General features: G+C 37.9%; 1 protein-coding gene and 1 non-coding gene across 2 annotated transcripts in view; one reads left to right on the forward strand and one right to left on the reverse strand.

The window, feature by feature from the left end:
• Positions 1–20,475, reverse strand: part of NUP98 (nucleoporin 98 and 96 precursor) — a 98,471-nt gene that overhangs the window by 42,377 nt on the left and 35,619 nt on the right. Inside the window, exons 12-14 of the mRNA XM_007463033.1 lie at positions 17,036–17,176; positions 10,129–10,262; positions 6,919–7,106 (exon numbers count right to left, since the gene is read on the reverse strand). Of these exons, the coding sequence (XP_007463095.1) occupies positions 6,919–7,106; positions 10,129–10,262; positions 17,036–17,176 (463 nt within the window). The remainder of the gene's footprint in view (positions 1–6,918; positions 7,107–10,128; positions 10,263–17,035; positions 17,177–20,475) is intronic.
• TRNAE-CUC (transfer RNA glutamic acid (anticodon CUC)) lies at positions 14,819–14,890 on the forward strand. The gene has a single exon. It is a non-coding gene; the product is annotated as a tRNA-Glu (tRNA).

The following is a 20,475-nucleotide window of genomic DNA, read 5'->3' on the forward strand; positions in this document are numbered from 1 at the left end:
GCTGTATTTTGGAAGAGTTTGAGAAGGACAGGTGTTAGCTCTTCTCTAAATGTTTGCTGGAATTCGTCTGTGAAGCCACCTGGTCCTGGGCTTTTGTTTGTTGGAAGCTTTTTAATCACAGTCTCAATTTCAGTGCGTGTCATTGGTCTGTTTATATTTTCTCTCTCTTCCTGGTTCAGGCTCGGAAGGTTGTGCTTTTCTAAGAATTTGTCCATTTCTTCCAGGTTGTCCATTTTATTGGCATATAATTGCTTGTAGTAATCTCTCATGATCCTTTGTAGTTCTGCAGTGTTAGCTGTTATTTCTCCTTTTTCATTTCTAATTCTACTGATTTGAGTCTTCTCCCTTTTTTTCTTGATGAGTCTGGCTGATGGTTTATCAATTTTGTTTATCTTCTCAAAGAACCAGCTTTTAGTTTTATTGATCTTTGCTATCATTTCCTTCATTTCTTTTTCATTTATTTCTGATCTGATATTTATGATTTCTTTCCTTCAGCTAACTTTGGGGTTTTTTTGGTTCTTCTTTCTCTATTTGCTTCAGGTATAAGGTTCTATTGTTTATTTGAGATGTTTCTTGTTTCTTGAGGCAGGATTGTTTATTTGAGATGTTTCTTGTTTCTTGAGGCAGGAATGTATTGCTATAAACTTCCGTCTTAAGAACTGCTTTTGCTGCATCCCATAGGTTTTGGGTCGTTGTGTTTTCTTCATTGCCATTTGTTTCTAGGTATTTTTTTATTTCCTCTTTGACTTCTTCAGTGATCTCTTGGTTATTTAGTAGTGTACTGTTTAGCCTCCATGTGTTTGTATTTCTTTTTACAGATTTTTTTCTGTAATGGATATGTAGTCTCATAGTGTTGTGGTCAGAAAAGATACTTGATACAATTTCAATTTTCTTTAATTTACCAAGGCTTGATTTGTGACCCAAGATATGATCTATCCTGGAGAATGTTCCATGAGCACTTGAGAAGAAAGTATATTCTGTTATTTTTGGATGGAATGTCCTATATCAATTAAGTCCATCTTGTTTAATGTATCATTTAAAGCTTGTGCTTCCTTATTTATTTTCATTTTGCATGATCTGTCCATTGGTGAAAGTGGGGTGTTAAAGTCCCCTACTATGATTGTGTTACTGTTGATTTCCCCTTTTATGGCTGTAAGCATATGCCTTATGTATTGAGGTGCTTCTATGTTGGGTGCATAAATATTTACAAATGTTATATCTTCTTCTTGGATCGATCCCTTGATCATTATGTAGTGTCCTTTTTTGTCTCTTTTAATAGTGTTTATTTTAAAGACTATGTTGTCTGATATGAGAATTGCTACTCCAGCTTTCTTTTGATTTCCATTTGTATGGAATATCTTTTTCCACCCCCTCACTTTCAGTCTGTATGTGTCCCTACGTCTGAAGTGGGTCTCTTGTAGACAGCATATATACAGGTCTTGTTTTTGTATCCATTCAGCCAATCTATGCCTTTTGGTTGGAGTATTTAATCTATTTACATTTAAGGTAGTTATTGATATGTATGTTCCTATTACCATTTTCTTAATTGTTTTGGGTTTGTTATTGTAGGTCTTTTCCTTCTCTTGTGTTTCCTGCCTAGAGAAGTTCCTTTAGCATTTGTTGTAAAGCTGGTTTGGTGGTGCTGAATTCTCTTAGCTCTTGCTTGTCTGTAAAGGTTTTAATTTCTCTGTAAAGTCTGAATGAGATCCTTGCTGGGTAGAGTATTCTTGGTTGTAGGTTTTTCCCTTTCATCACTTTAAGTATATCATGCCACTCCCTTCTGGCTTGCAGAGTTTCTGCTGAGAAATCAGCTGTTAACCTTATGGGAGTTCCCTTGTATGTTATTTGTCATTTTTCCCTTGCTCCTTTCAATAAGTTTTCTTTGTCTTTAATTTTTGCCAACTTGATTACTATGTTAAACTGATGGGGATTCCCTTGTATGTTATTTGTTGTTTTTCCCTTGCTGCTTTTAGTATGTTTTCTTTGTATTTAATTTTTGATAGTCTGATGAATATGTGTCTTGGCGTGTTTCTCCTTGGAGACTTGATTAACTATTTCCTTTCCCATATTAGGGAAGTTTTCAAATATAATCTCTTCAAATATTTTCTCAGTCCCTTTCTTTTTCTCTTCCTCTTCTGGGACCCCTATAATTCGAACGTTGATGTGTTTAATGTTGTCCCGGAGGTCTCTGAGACTGTCCTCAATTATTTTCATTTGTTTTTCTTTATTTTGCTCTGAGGTAGTTATTTCCACTACTTTATCTTCCAGGTCACTTATCTGTTCTTCTGCCTCATTTATTCTGCTATTGATTCCTTCTAGAGAATTTTTAATTTCTTTTATTGTGTTGTTCATCATTGTTTGTTTGCTCTTTAGTTCTTCTAGGTCCTTGTTAAACGTTTCTTGTATTTTCTCCATTCTATTTCCAAGGTTTTGGATCATCTTTACTATCATTACTCTGAATTGTTTTTCAGGTAGCCCGAACAGTTTGGCAGTTCTTTAAAAGGTTAAGTATAAAATCAATGTATGACCAAACCATTCAAGTCCTGGATACATACTCAAAGGAATTGAAACTGGGACTCTGATACTTGTACACCAACATTTATAGCAGCAGTATTCACATAGCTGAAAGGTGGAAACAACCCAAAAGTCCATCAATAGATGGAATGGATAAACAAAATGTGGGTTAACCATACAGTGGGATATTATTCAGCCTTAAAAAGAAATGAAGTTCTGGGCTTCCCTGGTGGCGCAGTGGTTTATAGAGTCCTCCTGCCGATGCAGGGGACACGGGTTCGTGCCCTGGTCTGGGAAGATTCCACATGCTGCGGAACGGCTAGGACCGTAAGCCATGGCCGCTGAGCCTGCGTGTCTGGAGGCTGTGCTCCACAACGGGAGAGGCCACAACAGTGAGAGGCCCACATACCACCAAAAAAATAAAAAGAAAAAAAGGAATGAAGTTCTGATACATGCTACAACTTAATGAACCTCTAAAACATTATGCCAACTAATGAGAACATACTGTATAGCACAGTATACTTAAGGCACTGTGCTGACATGAATGGGAAGCAAGTCCAAAAGGGAGGGGATATGTGTATATGTATGGCTGATTCATTTTGCTGTACAGCAGAAACTAACAAAACATTGCAAAGCAACTATACTCCAATAAAATTTAAACAAATAAAACATTATGCCAAGTAAAATAATCCAGACATGAAAGAAAGAATAAATTCTGTATGATTCTCTGTATATGAGGTATCTAAAACAGGCAAATTCTTAGAGACAGAAGGTAATATAGAGGTTAAAAGGTTAACAGGTTTCTTCTTCTGTGGGAAGAAGAAAATAGGGAATTATTGCATGGCAGGTACAGAGTTTCTGTTTGGGATGATGAAGTTCTGGAGATACTGGTGGTGATAGTTACACAATACTGTAAATATACTTAACACCACTGAACTGTAATTGTACGTAACAAAAATTTTACCATTTTAACCATTTTCATGTATATTTTACCACAATAAAAATTAGTAAGTAAAAAAATCACAAGTCATTCAGGCACACATTTGTAAAAGCTGTTAAATATTAAAATAGATAAAATTTAGGAAAACTGAAGATGTGTTCATATACTTTTTTTTGTGATTTGAGGTTAAGGAAATAAAGTAACTGAAATATCCAAACCAAATAAATCACTATGTGTGTAGAAGACCTAAATGATTAGCAAGCTTAGTTTAATTTAATATCCCCATACCCAACAATTATGGAATAAATATTCTTTTCAAATACATATGGAATGTTTATGAAAACTAACCATATGCTGGACTATTAAAGCAAGCCACAAGTTTCAAAGAACTGAAATCACCTGAAGTACTTTTTTCTTTTGCACATAAGCTAGAAATCAGTAAGAAAGAGATAACTTAAAAATCTCCATGTTAGGAATTTATATTCTTGAATAACCCAAGGCTCAAAAAAGCCTATGAAAATCAGAAAGCATTTATCATATAATTATTTTTTGAACATTAAGAGTACTCCATATCAAAACTTGTAGAGTACAAATAGAGCTGAACTAAAAGGGAAATTTACATCTCTAAATGCATAATTAATATTTGAAAAGAAGGAAAGCTGAAAATAAAAGCTAAGCATCCATTTAGACAAAGGACAGAAAATTATATACCATAAAAAGAGGGGGGAACGGACCTTCCTGGTGGCACAGTGGTTAAGAATCCACCTACCAATGCAGGGGGCATGGGTTCGAGGCCCGGTCCGTGAAGATCCTACATGCTGCGGAGCAACTAAGCCTGTGCACCACAACTACTGAGCCTGAGCTCTAGAGCCCGCGAGCCACAACTACTGAGCCCGCACACCCAGAGCCCATGCTCCACAACAAGAGAAGCCACCGCAATGAGAAGCCTGCGTGCCACAATGAAGAGTAGCCCCTGCTCGCCGCAACTAGAGAAAGCCCATGCGCAGCAACAAAGACCCAATGCAGCCAAAAAAACAAAACCCCCCACAACATTGTAATCAACTATATTTCAATAAGTTATTTAAAACTTAAAAAGAATAAACACACATGCAAATGAACAACCATATAACTTGAATAGAGAATCTGACTGAATACCTCAAGGTAGCATTTAAATTCCCTTGGGAATGGTGCAGTTTGTTTAACAAATGATGCTGGCATAACTGGCAGAAAAAATAAATAAAAGAACATGGGGAGTTCTGACAAGAGAAAAGATGGGTAAAATTTAAAATAGGGTGGCCAGAGTAGTATTCAGCGATGTGACATCTGAGTAAAGAGCAAGAGAGTTAGCTATTACGATTTATGGGGAGAAGAGTTTTAGGTAAAGAGAACAATTGGAGCAACGATCCAAAGGCGATAGCATGCCTTTCTTGTCCTAACAGCAGCAACGAGATTATGGTGGAGTAGTAGATGTGTTTACAGAGGTAATGGAATGTCAGATCTTATAGGGCCTCATATGCCATTGTAAGGAATTCAGCTTTTACTGGGTGAAGTTCGAACCACAATTGAGTTTTGGGCAGAGAGTGACATGGTCTGACTTAAACTTCAAAGGAATCACTGTTAGCTGTATTCTGAACAGAATGCAAAGGAACAAAGGTAAAAGCAAAAAGATCAGTTAGGAGAATATTGCAGTAATTCAGTCAAGAGATGATGGTGCCTTGGGTCAAGGTAATTAGTAGCAGTGAAGGTGGTAAGAATTGGTCAGATTCTGGATAATTTTTAAAGGTAGAACAAAGATTTCTGATGGCTTAGATATGGGATGTATGAAAAAAGTCAATGATGATTCCAAAATTTTTGGCTTGAGCAACTAGAGTGATAGAAATGCAATTATCTGCAACAGGAAAGGCTTTGGGTGGAACAGCTTTAAGGTGGAAGATCAGTTCAGTTCTGGACATGTTAATTTTGAAATAAATGTCTATTAGACATGCAAGTGGAGATGCTGAGTAGGGCTGGATATTGGATATAAGAGTCTGGAGTTTGCGAGAGAGGTCCAGGCTGGAGATAAAAGTTTGAGAATTAGACTACAGATGATCAAAAAGTCTTGAATTAAATTAAATCACTTTGGGAGTGAGTAAAGATAATGTGATCAAGAACTGAGCCTAGGGGCACTCCAATTTTAGGAGGCCAGGAAGAACAGGAACCAGCAAGGGAGACAGAAGGAGCAACCAGTAAGGTAGGAACAACTAGAAAAGTGGGGGGTTCCAGGAAGCCACATTTCCAGGAAAGTAAATCAAGGAAAAGTGACAGGTAAACCATGTACTTCCAATACATCAAGTAAAGACTGTTGAGAGCAACACCACAGAAGTAGAAGCCAGGAAGGGGATACCATATTAACAGCAAAACTTGTGCTTTCCCACTCCAATCCTCTCTATTTGTATATCGTATTTGTAGATCCTAAGACCTGGTGAAATTGCCCTGAAAGTTGTTGATCTGATGACTGGACTAAAAAGGGTGATTCTAAGCCCTTTTTATTTACTCTGTGCCGAACAATTTGCTAAATGCTGGAGACATAAACATGAATAATACATAGTCCCTGCCTTCAAAATAATCCAGTGATGTTCTGAAGAAATGCATAAAATCGGACTTTCCATCTTTTCTGAAGCAGCTGTCCAACATACTTTTAAGAGAAAAAAAGGAGTGATAATTTTTTAAACTTTATAACATTCACAGACTAAGAACTATAAGAGATGAATTCCTACTTTCCCCCCCAAAGCTTTAAAAAAAAAAAAAAAAAAGCTTTCCTTTCTGATTAGAAAAGTATTCGGTATTTAAAAAAAGCCTCTGTGTGTGTTTAGCAATGCATCTAGAAAAATAAACAACTTAGAAATGAAATGCCCTGAAATTTTATCTCCAGAAGTTAACTACCGTTGACACCTTGGTATGTATTTTTCCTCAGTTTTTTTCCCCCATGTATATATATTAACACTCTAATAAGGCATGTTTGCATACTTTAAGTATAATTTTCAATGTTTACCAACAACTCTTCTACATACTTTCCTGAATTTATTTTCAATGTAATTACTTATTATTTTATTATTTAATATTTATATGTGTAGGAATGAAAACAAATGTGTGTATATGTATATATATTTTTTCTTAACTAGTTTGGTCAATTTGAGTTGTAAGAAAACAGTGATTTCTGCTTAAAATAATGTAAGCACTAGCACTAGCTTATCAAAAACAAAACCAAATAACATGATATATGCAAAACTTGAAGCATGTTAACCAAAACATGTTAACTATGATTATCTCTGGGAGTGATCGAGTTATTTTTATTCTTCTTCATGATATTCTATATTTATCACATTAAGAAAAAAATGTATATATAACATTTGTAGCACATTTAAGTAAACAGTTTTATACTTAGTTTATATTAATATTTTACATCTAATTTAACAGAAACTCACTTGGGCATGAATGCTCCATTGGCTAAGGATGGTTCATCGTCATCTAGCCCATCAAAGAGATGTGACTTGGCTGTGCCTGTTGTTTGTAAAGCCTTCGGTCGGACTCTGGTGGCAGGGCGGGGTGTCAGTTTATAATGCGTAGGTGTTGTGAGAGCCTTCTGGGCTGCTGGATTTGTTGGTTTCAATCTCTGAAAAACAAAAAAATCAAGGACAGTTCTAGTTTAACTCAAATATGATACTGGCCTTAAAAATCAGAAGACCAGAGTTCACACCTCATCTCTGCCATTCACCTGCTAGATCCCTCTTGTAGTCTTGGCTCTCAGAACACAAGGATTTCCTACCCAACTTTGTATGTAAGTGTGAATGCTAATGTAACTGTCTTTATTTCTCTATAATTGATTTTCATTCATCTCCCCAGCCCCCATTTCAATGGGTTTGTCTGACTTGTTTCAAAATGTAATTGAGATACTGCATCTGAAGTGCTTTGTAAATCGAAATGTACTAACATATTAATATACCTTGTGCATTTCTCTTCATCTTACAAAAGAGAATAGCCTGCAGTTGTTTTGCTCTCTAAAACAAAGACGATAATATTTACATTCAATTTTAAGAAAATATAATACCAAAATAATTCTAAGCCTAATTATTTTTCAATTAAACCAAAGATCTTATCCTTCAAGAAAAACTGAGACACAGCCATAAATATTCAACTTTTATGCAATCTACATCACTCTGAGAAAATGGATAGATATTAGGCTTTATTTATCCACCATTTAATAAACGCTGATAATTACCATGAGTCAAACACTAAGAATAAAAATAATACAATTGGGACTTCCCTGGTGGTGTAATGTTTAAGAATCCGTCTGCCAATGCAGGGGACACGGGTTCGAGCCCTGGCTCAGGAAGATCCCACATGCCACGGAGCAACTAAGCCCGTGTGCCACAACTACTGAGCCTATGCTCTAGAGCCTGCAAGCCACAACTACTGAGCCCACATGCCACAACTACTGAAGCCCACGTGCCTAGAGACCATGCTCCACAACAAGAGAAGCCACTGCAATGAGAAGACCACGCACCACAACAAAGAGTAGCCCCCACTCGCTGCAACTAGAGAAAGCTGGTGTGCAGCAACAAAGAAAGAAAGGAAAGAAAGAAAGAAAGAAAGGAAGGAAGGAAGGAAAGGAAAGAAAGAAAAGAAAAAGAAAGAAATTTAAAATAATAATAATAATACAATTACTCTCCCTGATTTTTGAGGGTATTACAAGTTAGTGGAAGAGACATACAACCAAATTAATTAGTCTTCAGGTTGTTGTGTTTTTTGGTTTTTTTTTTTTGCGGTACGCGGGCCTCTCACTGTTGTGGCCTATCCCGTTGCGGAGCAACAGGCTCTGGACACACAGGCTCAGCGGCCATGGCTCACGGGAGCAGCCGCTCCGCGGCATGTGGGATCTTCCTGGACCGGGGCACGAACTCGTGTCCCCTGCATCGGCAGGCGGACTCTCAACCACTGCGCCACCCGGGAAGCCCTTCAGGTTGGTTTTGATGGCACCTTTACTATGTCTCCATAGCATCTTCAGGATGTTATACATTTGTTTTCCTAAACAGTATACATGGGATTATATAACCACTTGAAACAACAATATCTAAAATATAAAACCCGTCACAGTTTATTCTTCTCTTCACAATGCAGACTGTTTACACTTCAGTAACAACAAACCTTCCCAAATCTCTTTTGTGATCTTTCACAATTCTGTGCCTTTGCTCGGAATGTCTTGAACTAGATCTACCAACTTCTACATATGTTCTCAAAAAAAGTTTAAACCTTACCTCTTCTGAAAACCTTTATCAAACTCACCCAAGAATCTATGTTCTTCCCTCTGTGATATTTTTAAATTTTTATTAACATAAAATTCACTAACATAAAATTCACCATTTTAATGCATTTAATTCAGTTGAGTTTTAGTATATTTACAAGGCTGTACAACCACCAACCACTAAATTCCAGAACATTTCCCTCATTCCAAAAAGAAATCCCATGCCTCCCAATTCCTCTCTTTACCTCTCTCTCTTTTTACTTTAACATTCATTTATTTTATTATTTATTTATTTGGCTGTGTCAGATCCTAGTTGTGGCACGTGGGACCTTTTTAGTTGCAGCATGTGGAATCTTTAGTCGCAGCACGTGGGATCTAGTTCCCTGACTAGGGATCAAACCCAGGCCCCCAGCATTGGGAGTGCGGAGTCTTCGCCACTGGACCACCAGGGAAGTCCCCTCTATCTCTTGGCAAGCATGTACTTTCTGTCTCTATGGATTTGCCTATTCTACACATTTTATATAAATAGAATCATGTGGCCTTTGCGTTTGGCTTCTTTGACTTAGCATGTTTTCAAGATTCATCCATGTTGTAGCATGTATCATCACTTCATTCCTTTTTATGGCTGAATGATATTCCATTATATAGACATACAACATTGTGTTTATCCATTCATCAGTTGATGGGCTCATCTCTCTATTACTGCATATACTATACTAAAGCTGAGTAAATTTAAGCATGTACAGGTCTGATCTTCCTCACTAGATAGCAAGCTCTTAGAGAATAAATTCTTGTTTATTTTTATTAGGTATTCTCAGTGCTGAACACAGTAACTAGTCAGACATAAATGGCTAAATAATAATTTCTGTATACTGAGCAACTTACTCTAATTCTCAACACTGAACAGCATTGCTATTCCCATTCTACAGATGAAACACATTCAGAGGCAAAAGGAGATGCCCAATATCTCACAGACTGTAAGTGGTAAAAAAGGATTAAACCGACCAAAGACTACTTTTAATGCCATAACACAGTGAGCACAAGATCATTTCTAGAGCCTAAGAGATTAAGACAAAGCTATGTAGAAATTAGGAGAAAAAAACTTTGATTTGCCACTTAAGACATTATGATGTTAGAGAAATCAGCCTCTGTGAGCCTTAGTTTGCTCAACTATAAAATGAGTATAATATCTGCCTCATATCAGGGCTGTTGAAAAGTCTCAGCCTTCACTTCCAGTTCAACACTTATTTCACTGTCATGCTGGCTTCCAGATACAAAAATAATTTACCCCCTGGCCTAGTGAAAAGCATAAATAATGTGTCTTAAAAGCTTAATTACACCTAAGTTTCTCCTACTCTGAGAACAGATTTTATAGAAACATCCTTAAACTTACCTCTTCCTTCTTCTTAGGGTCTGACATGGGATTCCGGAAGAGAGGAGAGTCTCCAAAAGGTGAGTATGTCAGACTATTGATGTGCTGTTGGAGAACAGCCTGCTGGGCAGCAGAAGCATTTGGATCTGTCAAAGCTTTTTAAAAAAAGAAAAGAAAAAGCAAGATGTCAGTCCAAAGATCCAGTGCCTTAAATCAAGAGAACTGGAGATTCTCTTCAAAATGTTCAGACTCACTCAGTGGCATTACTGGTTGAGAGCAAAGGAGCAAACTGTGAAGAAAATCAACAATCAAATAATCTAAAAGGTCAAAGATATGTGGAGCACTTCATAAGAGACAACACACATAAAATTTTACTTAGGTGTTCATTATTGCCAATAATCAAAGAAATGTAAACCTAAACAACCGTGAAGAAATTTTATATCTACCTCATTATCTATCAATGGCATAGCTATATAAAAAGGGATCAGTCTGACTTCTAGAAACACTGCAAATTGGTTTAATGTCTAAAAGAAACAATATGACAGTACACAGAGCAAGTAATGTTTTTATATTTTTTAACCTAATAATTTTAATCATAAAAATCTAACCCAAGGACTTAATCAAACTAGAAGGAAAATAAAGACATATTTGTAAGTGTTCACTGAACGTTATCTATAATGGTCAAGACTTGGAAACAACCTATGTCCAACATTAACAGTTGCAAAAATCATGATTCATCAACATGGTGGATTAAGTAGTTGTTAAAAATGACAATGTGGAAATAACAAAGTATCTTTGATTTAATTTAATAAGTAAAAAATTCCAGAATAAAAAATATTAAGTATACTGAGAATATAGAGGAAGAAGGTAGCAAATGAAAATGGCTGTTAAGGCATCCTTATATTTACTATTTGCATTTGATAGTCATATTACATTTAAGTAAAAATTGAAAGGAAAAAAAGATCACCCCATTTTCTTTCAAAGTGTAAGAACAGGGCTTTCCTGGTGGCGTAGTGGTTAAGAATCCGCCTACCAATGCAAGGGACATGGGTTTGAGCCCTGGTCCGGGAAGATCCCACATGCCGCGGAGCAACTAAGCCCATAAGCCACAACTACTGAGCCTGCACTCTAGAGCCCGCAAGCCACAACCACTGAGTCTGTGACTACTGAAGCCTGCGTGCCTAGAGCCCATGCTCCGCAACAGGAGAAGCCACCACAATGGGAAACCCGCGTACAGCAAAGAAGAGTAGCCCCTGCTCGCTGCAACCAGAGAAAGCCTGTGCACAGCAACGAAGACCCAACACAGCCAAAAAAATAAAGAAAGAAAATAAAGAAATAGAAAAAAAAAGTGTAAGAACAAACGTCATCAGACAGCAACAATGATCTACAATTGTACACGGTAAAAAGAAAACAGCAACAAAAAAATCTGCACTGTATCCTGATTGATGAAGAAACCTCTTCACAAGATAAATATTTCAAAACAAATACTGATAAAAAAATCAAATCAGGGCTTCCCTGGTGGCGCAGTGGTTGAGAGTTCACCTGCCGATGCAGGGACATGGTTTCATGCCCTGGTCTGGGAAGATCCCGCATGCCACGGAGCGGCTGGGCCTGTGCGTCCGGAGCCTGTGCTCCGCAACGGGAGAGGCCACAACAGTGAGAGTCCCGTGTACCGCAAAAAATAAAAAAAATAAAATAAAATAAAATAAAACCACACAAGTTACTTTAGAAATAAAAATACTTTTTCCTTTATAAACATTTAAAATAAGGCTAAAGCCAAAATATAATAAGATAATCCACAGAAAAGAAGTGCCACAAACAAAAAATTTTGAAAAATTTAATACAATGGAGCAGAGTGGGGGGTGGGGGAGTGGAGAGACAATAGCAGCATCAACAACAAACTCAGAACAGTTAAAATAAAATTAATGAAAAGGGGTAGATCCACTGTAGTCAAATTAAGCATTCTTAAAACTGGATGTATTCACTAAATACTAAAACACTGTATGTTGATATTTTAGGAGACGGTACAAATTTGCTCAGGATTGTGAAACCCAGAGGAGATGCCAACTTAATGATCATATAGTAAAGCATCTGTATTCAGAAAGTTCCTAAATCCAGTTTAAGACTACTGGTGAGAAAAAAATACAGAAAAGTAGCCACCCAATGACATAATGTTCTTCTGTGGACTATTGAATAAGACTAAAAAAACTCTGGATATTTTTAATAAACTCTGATACTCACTACTCAGTTTGTTACCTGACAGCCAATTATACATTAAAAAAACACTGATCAGGGACTTCCCTGGTGGTCCAGTGGTAAAGAATCCGCCTTCTAATGCAGGGGACGCAGGTTCGCTCCCTGGTCGGGGAACCAAGATCCCACATGCCGCAGGGCAACTAAGCCTGCGCGCCATAACTACTGAGCTCGCGTGCCTCAACCAGAGAGCCTGCGTGCTGCAAACCACAGAGCCCACGCGCCCTGGTGCCCACACACCACAACTAGAGAGAGAAAAACCCGCACGCCACAACTAGAGAGAAGCCCTCGCGCAGCAATGAAAGATCCCGTGAGCCGCAACTAAGACCCAACACAGCCAAATAAATAAATATTTAAAAATAAATTAATTAATTAAAAGAAAAACACTGACCAGCACTAGCTGATCCCACCATATAACAAGTATAGGTCACCCCTCCTGGGTATGCTCAAATAAAAACTTCCTCAACAAATTCAAACATACATAATTAGGAAAGTGTGTGAGGATGTCTTTATTTCTGTATGTTTAAATATGAAATCTTCTCCGTTAACTGAATTATTTCAAATAAAATACAGAAAAGACAGCTGATAAGTTAGCAAAAATAAGAGAATAAGCAAGCATAAGCGCTAGTTAAGCTATCATTTACTGGTGTTATATTCACTTCTGGTCATAATAATTTGAAAACATACTGAAAAACCATATCATAACCAAATGATTAAAGAGATAGGGCTTCCCTGGTGGCGCAGTGCTTGAGAGTCCGCCTGCCGATGCAGGAGACGCGGGTTCGTGCCCCGTTTCGGGAGGATCCCGCATGCCGCGGAGCGGCTGGGCCCGTGGGCCATGGCCGCTGGGCCTGCGCGTCCGGAGCCTGTGCTCCGCAAATGGGAGAGGCCGCAACAGTGAGAGGCCCGCATAACGCAAGAAAAAAAAAGTTAAATATGTACACTGTACACTCTAAAGCAACCACTTAAAAAAAAAAAAAAAAAAAAAAAAAAGAGATAGAAAAAAGGTATAAAAATCAGGTCTTCTGAGACCAGAAGAAACTGATACTTTATCTGAAAGAAAGGCAATAGGTTACCACAAAGAAATTGTAGGAGACTGATTTTGCTTGGCTTTAGGAGACAGAAGTAGAACCACCTGGTGGAAATTCTATAAAGGCAGGTTTTGGTTTCTAATCAACCTGAACAAAACAATGGACTGGACTAACCTGTAAGAAAGCCACCATAGCCAAGGCTTTGAAGTAACGGACTCCCACAAGCTCTACAGCACCTTATAACTAAGACCCTGTGATGCAAAGATGTACATTCTAAATCAATACAACTACATTTAAATGAGCAGAAACACTACTGTATATAACTGTAATATCAAATTCATGTCAGGAACTTTTCATTGGCTTTGGGAAAAGATGGATTATTAAAAACCATTCAAAAGCTATCTATGTAAATAGCAGGTTATGGTATTTATGCTACCTCCTACTAAAATCAAAACTAAGGAAAACAAATAAAATTTGAATATAATTTTATGATAAAACTGATTCTAATTTTCACAGAGAAATTAGAGTTCTAATTCACCTCTGCTAGCTCCAAAGACCTAATTAAAATCTATGGATAAAACAAATTAGAATATCTACACAGCCCACAATGACAAAGAATAGGAAGGTAGTAAATTAACAGATGAGAAAATATAACAAATGCCTAGAAGAAAGAAGTGGACAAGCAGGAGAGAGTAAACCATACCTTGGAGTACACTCAAAGGGGATTACAGCCAAAAGGAGGGACTATCTGCCTGAAGCACAGAAAGCTGAGAGATTCAAGAAGACTAAATTTGATGAACTGAGACTGTGGAAGGAGAGAAGAACCAATGCAAAGCATATATACACAACAACTACTATACCCTGTCATCCTCCTAATCCCTGATGCTCAACAGATAAGTCAAAATATCAGAGAGCTCCTCTAATGAAATCAAGTTAACAAGGGCAACAAGGGGACCTGTATCATCCCAGAACTAAGAATGTGATATTCTAACATTTAGAGGACGCTTGGCTAATAGCTGGTTCCTGGGCTACTTAACAAATGAAATCTACTGATGAAAAAGCTCTACCAAGATACACAAGTTGCCAGTGAGATTTTTATTATTTTATTCTTAAATACGACTGGAAAGCATCACTGAGTATTAAAAAATAGTATCAAAACTAAAATAAAACAAACAAACAAAAATAATCCTGAAAATTTAAGGAACAGAAGAATTCTAAAAAAATTTTAATGGCAATTAAATTCAGAGTTTCAAGAAAAAAACTTCATTTAAGAACTGGATGCTTAAAAAAAGGAACTTCCAGAGAGTGAGAAAGACAATTTAAAAAAATCCAAAAGGATGATTCAGAAGACAATTAAAAAAAAAATTCTAGAAAGTAGAAACATGGGTGAAAAAAATCAAATGTTAAGACAGAAAAGGTCTAGGAATTCCCTGGTGGTCCAGTGGTTAGGACTCGGCACTCTCACTGCTGGGGCCCAGGTTCACTCCCTGGTCAGGGAACTAAGATGCCGCATGCCTCGTGGCGTGGCCAAAAAGAAAACAGACAGAAAAGGTCTAAGCAAATCACTGCAATTTCAGAACAAAGGGACAATCCTAAATGGTTGTGGGCCTGGAGGGAACAAGTCTCAAGAATCAGAAAGGCATTAGACTTCTTATCAGAAATGGTTAATCCAAGAGGGTGAATTATTTTTACACCAGAATGGTTAATCTGAGGGTGAATTATTTTTACACCAGAATTCCATAACATTAAAGTGTGTGGAACAAATGAAGATGTTTTCAGAACTGTAAGTAGTCAAAGTTTACCTTTCATATCCATGTTACCTGAAGACACATTCCAGAAAATTTAGGAAATAGAGGAAAACCCTATATCCAGGACATAGCAGTCCCCACTGAGTAGACTTGAAGGGAATATACTAGAGCAATGCTGAAGGCCTAGGGAGTAATCAGAGTTCATACTGCTGCAGGAGGACAGAGAGATCAAAGAATGAGGTATCCAGGGTAAAAGAATTCTAATACTACCCTTAAGAATTTGGGCTAGGGGGTTCCCTTGGTGGCGCAGTGGTTGGGAGTCCGCCTGCCAATGCAGGGGACACGGGTTCGTGCCCTGGTCTGGGAAGATCCCACATGCCACGGAGCGGCTGGGCCCGTGAGCCATGGCTGCTGAGCCTGCGCGTCCGGAGCCTGTGCTCCGCAATGGGAGAGGCCACAACAGTGAGAGGCCCGCGTACCACAAAAAAAAAAAAAAAAAAAAAAAAAAAAGAATTTGGGCTAGTGTTAAGAAGGTGATAAGGGCAGGTAATGTAATGCAAGGGAAAAAAATAATTAGAAGTTCCAGGAGAAAGAAAAAGCTGTATGAGAAAAGATTACTTGGTTAAGTAGCAATATTTTCACAGTTATAATAAAATGCTATGCTCATTTGAAACTTTTATTCTTTCCCCAAAGAAAAAAAGACAGTAATTATTAGGAGAGAGTACTTTATCAACTTTATCAATACAAAAACATAAAAAGGGCAAAGAAATCAGAGAAAAAGAAGGGTAAGGAAGAGCACTATTAGCCTTACTTGACCAAGGGGACTCAAGGAATACTATCTCCTAGTTGACAGAGTAAGAAAAAGTATGTAAGGACATGGCTTAAATTTGCAAAGTATGTAAGGACATGGAAATTTGCATGGCTTCTCAAAATGTGAAACATGGATCATGATAGTACAGGAGATGAATTTAATGGTACAGAGACTCACTCCTTCCTCCTCTCCTTCCATCCATCCATCCATCTCAGTTACTCTATATCTGCCAGGTGACGTGTTTTTTATTTTTGGTAAAACATAATTTTCTTTAAAAAAAGATATTTAAGTTACAAAGTAAGTTAATTTTAAATAAGAAATAATAACAAAGGTGGCAGGCAGATATAACAAAAACTAGGAAGGGGTATTCAAACGAATGAAGTATGAAAAACACTTTAATAGATAAAACTAAACTTGTGGGGGACTTCCCTGGTGGCGCAGTGGATAAGACTCTGCGCTCCCAGTGCAGAGGGCCTGGGTTCGATCCCTGGTCAGGGAAGTAGATCTCACATGAATGCTGCAACTAAGAGTTTGCATGCCACAACTAAGGAGCCAGCAAGCCACAATTAAGGAGCCCATGAGCCACAACTAAGACCTGGCACAACCAAATAAGTAATTAGTTTTTTAAAAAAGTCTCAAATCCAGCTTGAACAACAACAACAAAAAACCTCCTAAACTTACGGAATTTAGTCAACAGATATATTGGGAGAAGTGAATAAAAAACAGAGGTGATAACTCAGCTAAATTCTCATCTACCGTTAACAAGTTAAATATTGATATATGTAGACTTAAGCAAAACACAGCAATAAAAGCACATCATTTAGAGATATAAATTTACTTACATGCCAGATGAATTAAAAGCTGTAACAAAAGTGGTTTCTTTGGGGGAGTAAACCTAGGAGTGGGGAAGCGGGGAAGGCCAGGACCTATTATAAGCACTTCTGCACTACATGATTGTTTAATGACCTATGTGTATATACCGCTTTGGTAGGGACGGGATAGGGTGGGGTGGAAAATCAAGTCAGCAAGTAAAGTATTAGCAAGAAATAAACTGAGTAAAGGCTTCTAAAGTGACTGACACTTACCTACTGGGGCCTGGGGGGCTCCGAAGCCCAAAGTGGCTGTCGTAGTATTAAATCCAGGGGCCCCAAAGGCTCCTGTACCAAGAGGCCCTCCGATCTTAGGTTGGTTGTTCCCAAATAAAGATGCTTGTCCAGCACCAAGAGCTATGGAGACAAGAGGAAAGAAAAAGCGCCACAGAAGATCCTTTGAATGTTACGCCAGAGGTCAGTTACTTAAAAACGTAATACATTTGGAAACTTCATAATAACCACTCATTTCAACAAAAAATCTAATACAGTAAATGCTAACTATATGCCAAGAACTGTTGAGAACATCGTATATATCATAGGCAAAATACTTAACCTCTCTGTGCTTCAGTTTCCTCAACTATAACATGAGATAATAATACATAGCTTAGGTATTTATCCTACGATTAAAATAAACACATATTAAGCATTGAAGAGGTCTGGTAGATACTAACATTCATTAAATATTAACTACTATCATCTCATTTAACCTTCATAAGCCTGAAGCAGGAACTATTGTCCCTATTTTACGGAAGAGAAAAGGGAGGGTTTAATAATTAGCTCAATGTCACAAACGTAGTAAGTGGTGAAATCAGAGTTCACACCTCGATGCATCTGACAATACAACCAGGGCTCTTAATTGCTACTCTATAGTAAAACAGATTTCTAAAGAATTTTAAAATTGTCAATTCTCCTTAAATTTCAATATCTGCAAATCAAATACTCAACTGAACCAATTAAAACGTCACCTTTTTGACTAACATGCAGGTTATAGAAAACCAAATCCAATATATCTTCTTTGAAGAGCAAAAAGTAACACTGTCTCATGAAAACTATCTCATGAAAACTGTCTCATGAACACTATTTCCGACAATTTTTTTTGTTTGTTTTATAAAAAGCTGAATGCCTTGTGATGAGGTTACTAAACAGATTCAAGTTTCAGCCTAAATCTGTGGATGGAGTAAGAACTTATCTTCCCAGGGAGAAGGCCGCTGCAGAAACCTGTAATGTTTTAAAGCTTAATGAATCTTGCTTATAGATCGTGTTGTTGGCAATGATTTTTAAAGTGTAAAGTGGGAAGAATTTAGTTTTTTTAGGATAAGTTATTGGCATAAATTAAAAACATTTTTCCATCCCTCCCCCAACCCAAAGAAAAAGTTAATGGCAATTTGGAAGATCTGAAGTTCTTTTTTGTGTGTGTGTGTGTGTGGTATGCAGGCCTCTCACTGCTGTGGCCTCTCCCGTTGCAGAGCACAGGCTCCGGACATGCAGGCTCAGCAGCCATGGCTCATGGGCCCAGCCGCTCCGCGGCATGTGGGATCTTCCTGGACCGGGGCACAAACCCCTGTCCCCTACATCGGCAGGCAGACTCTCAACCACTGCGCCACCAGGGAAGCCCTGAAGTTCTTTGTAATATACCAATGTCTCTTGACAGAGATATGGTTTACCAGGAAAATCACTTCAAACATATACTTGGAGGTCAAAAATATCGAATGGAAACTGTCTTGAGATTGCAACCCCCAAAAAAGGATAGGAAGTTTACACTCAGAGAATGCATACAATATAAATTAATGAGGGTGACTCCTAAATGAACAAAGGATTCCTTAACTGTCCAACTGTCACTAATAATAATAAGATAACAATATAGCAATGGGATTATTTCACCTTAAAAAACCCAGCTTTGAAACAGGGAATAAGACTTCTTTTAAAGTTCCAACCCATTAGAAACTGGTGAAAATTCCAAGAAAAACTAAAATTATATTACCCCCTTTTTTTTTTGCGGTACTTGGGCCTCTCACTGTTGTGGTCTCTCCCGTTATGGAGCACAGGCTCCGGACGCGCAGGCTCAGTGGCCATGGCTCACGGGCCCAGCTGCTCCGCGGCATGCGGGATCCTCCCGGACCAGGGCACAAACCCGTGTCCCCTGCATCGGCAGGCAGACTCTCAACCACTGCGCCACCTACTCCCTTTTTAAAAAATTTTGTTTATTTATTTTTGGCTGCATGGGTCTTCACTGCTGCACGCGGGCTTTCTCTAGTTGTGGCAAGTGGGGGCTACTCTTTGTTGCGGTGTGCGGGCTTCTCATTGCAGTGGCTCCTCTTGTCGTGGAGCACAGGCTCTAGGCACGCGGGCTTCAGTAGTTGTGGCATGTGGGCTCTAGAGCGCAGGCTCCATAGTTGTGGGGCACGGGCTTAGCTGCTCCGCGGCATGTGGGATCTTCCCGGACCAGGGTTCGAACCCATGTCCCCTGCGTTGGCAGGAGGATTCTTAACCACTGCACCCCCAGGGAAGTCCCTATATTACTCCCTTAAAGAACATGGTTTACAGTAAAAATTTCAGGATTCTTTTTTCTCCCTGAGAACAAAACCTCCTTACCCCTAAACAAAAGGCTTAGATGAAACCTGAATATATAAAATGGATAAAAATTTCTGTTCTGGATGGGTGTATTTGCATTAGCCCTGAAAGAAGAATCATGAAACAGTCTAAAAATCACTATATTTCAATAACCTACAAAATAAAAACATGTATTTTATCCAGATCAGTCTTACATTATGCACAAATGGCTTTTTATACTTAGTGAAAGGACTTACACAAGTTGAGGGACATTCTGATGTATAATAATGTCAATTTATGAATTGTGTTATATTTACAGGTAGTTGTAGGAGTCATAAGGAAGATATACTGGTGGCACCATGGTAACAGTGGTCCTAAAAACTCCAAGGATGCTCAAGGAATAAATAAAAAGGGTTATACTTTATGGAGATTTTCTAATAAATGTTAGAATTTAATTTTATCTATGGTACCTATTAGCTTTGGGTAGATTTTTCTGTGTATATCTTAGTGTAACAAACTTTACTAGATGTACCCTTAAACTTATGGCTCCATGGAAAATTTTAAGAACTAAAACTTCTTAGTATTGTTACTAAGTAACTACCAAGAAAATGGCATGCTATTGATAGTGCTAATGACAGTTAATACCTGTGTGAAATAAGAAACTGATGCACCCATGATTTAATCATACACCAAAGGATAATATAAAACATTTTACACTAAGATTGGTCATTTAAATCTAGGTGTACAAAAAATTTATGTATTTGTACACTTAAGGTTTCTACAGTCGACTACTCATGAAGTATCCAAAGGCCTATGTTACATGAAAATGTACTTCTGTTGAGGTATGAGTTTGAATCTCTATCATTCAAAACAAGAAGCTATCTACATAGGAATACCCACTTAGCTAATGACCCCCTAAAACACAGTCCAAAGCTACGTTATCCTAATTGTGACACCATGAAATGCAGAATTCATTAATGTGTGTATTTATATCTGATAGTCTCCAGACACATTCCTCTCAGAGCCAGAAGTCTGCTTTAGCAGACGTGACCACCAAAGAATTTCAATAGTGTGTACTCAGTGATTCACAATTCTCGTTTCCC

Source organism: Lipotes vexillifer, unplaced genomic scaffold (assembly GCF_000442215.2).
Source record: "Lipotes vexillifer unplaced genomic scaffold, Lipotes_vexillifer_v1.1 scaffold557, whole genome shotgun sequence".
NCBI lineage: Eukaryota > Metazoa > Chordata > Mammalia > Artiodactyla > Lipotidae > Lipotes > Lipotes vexillifer.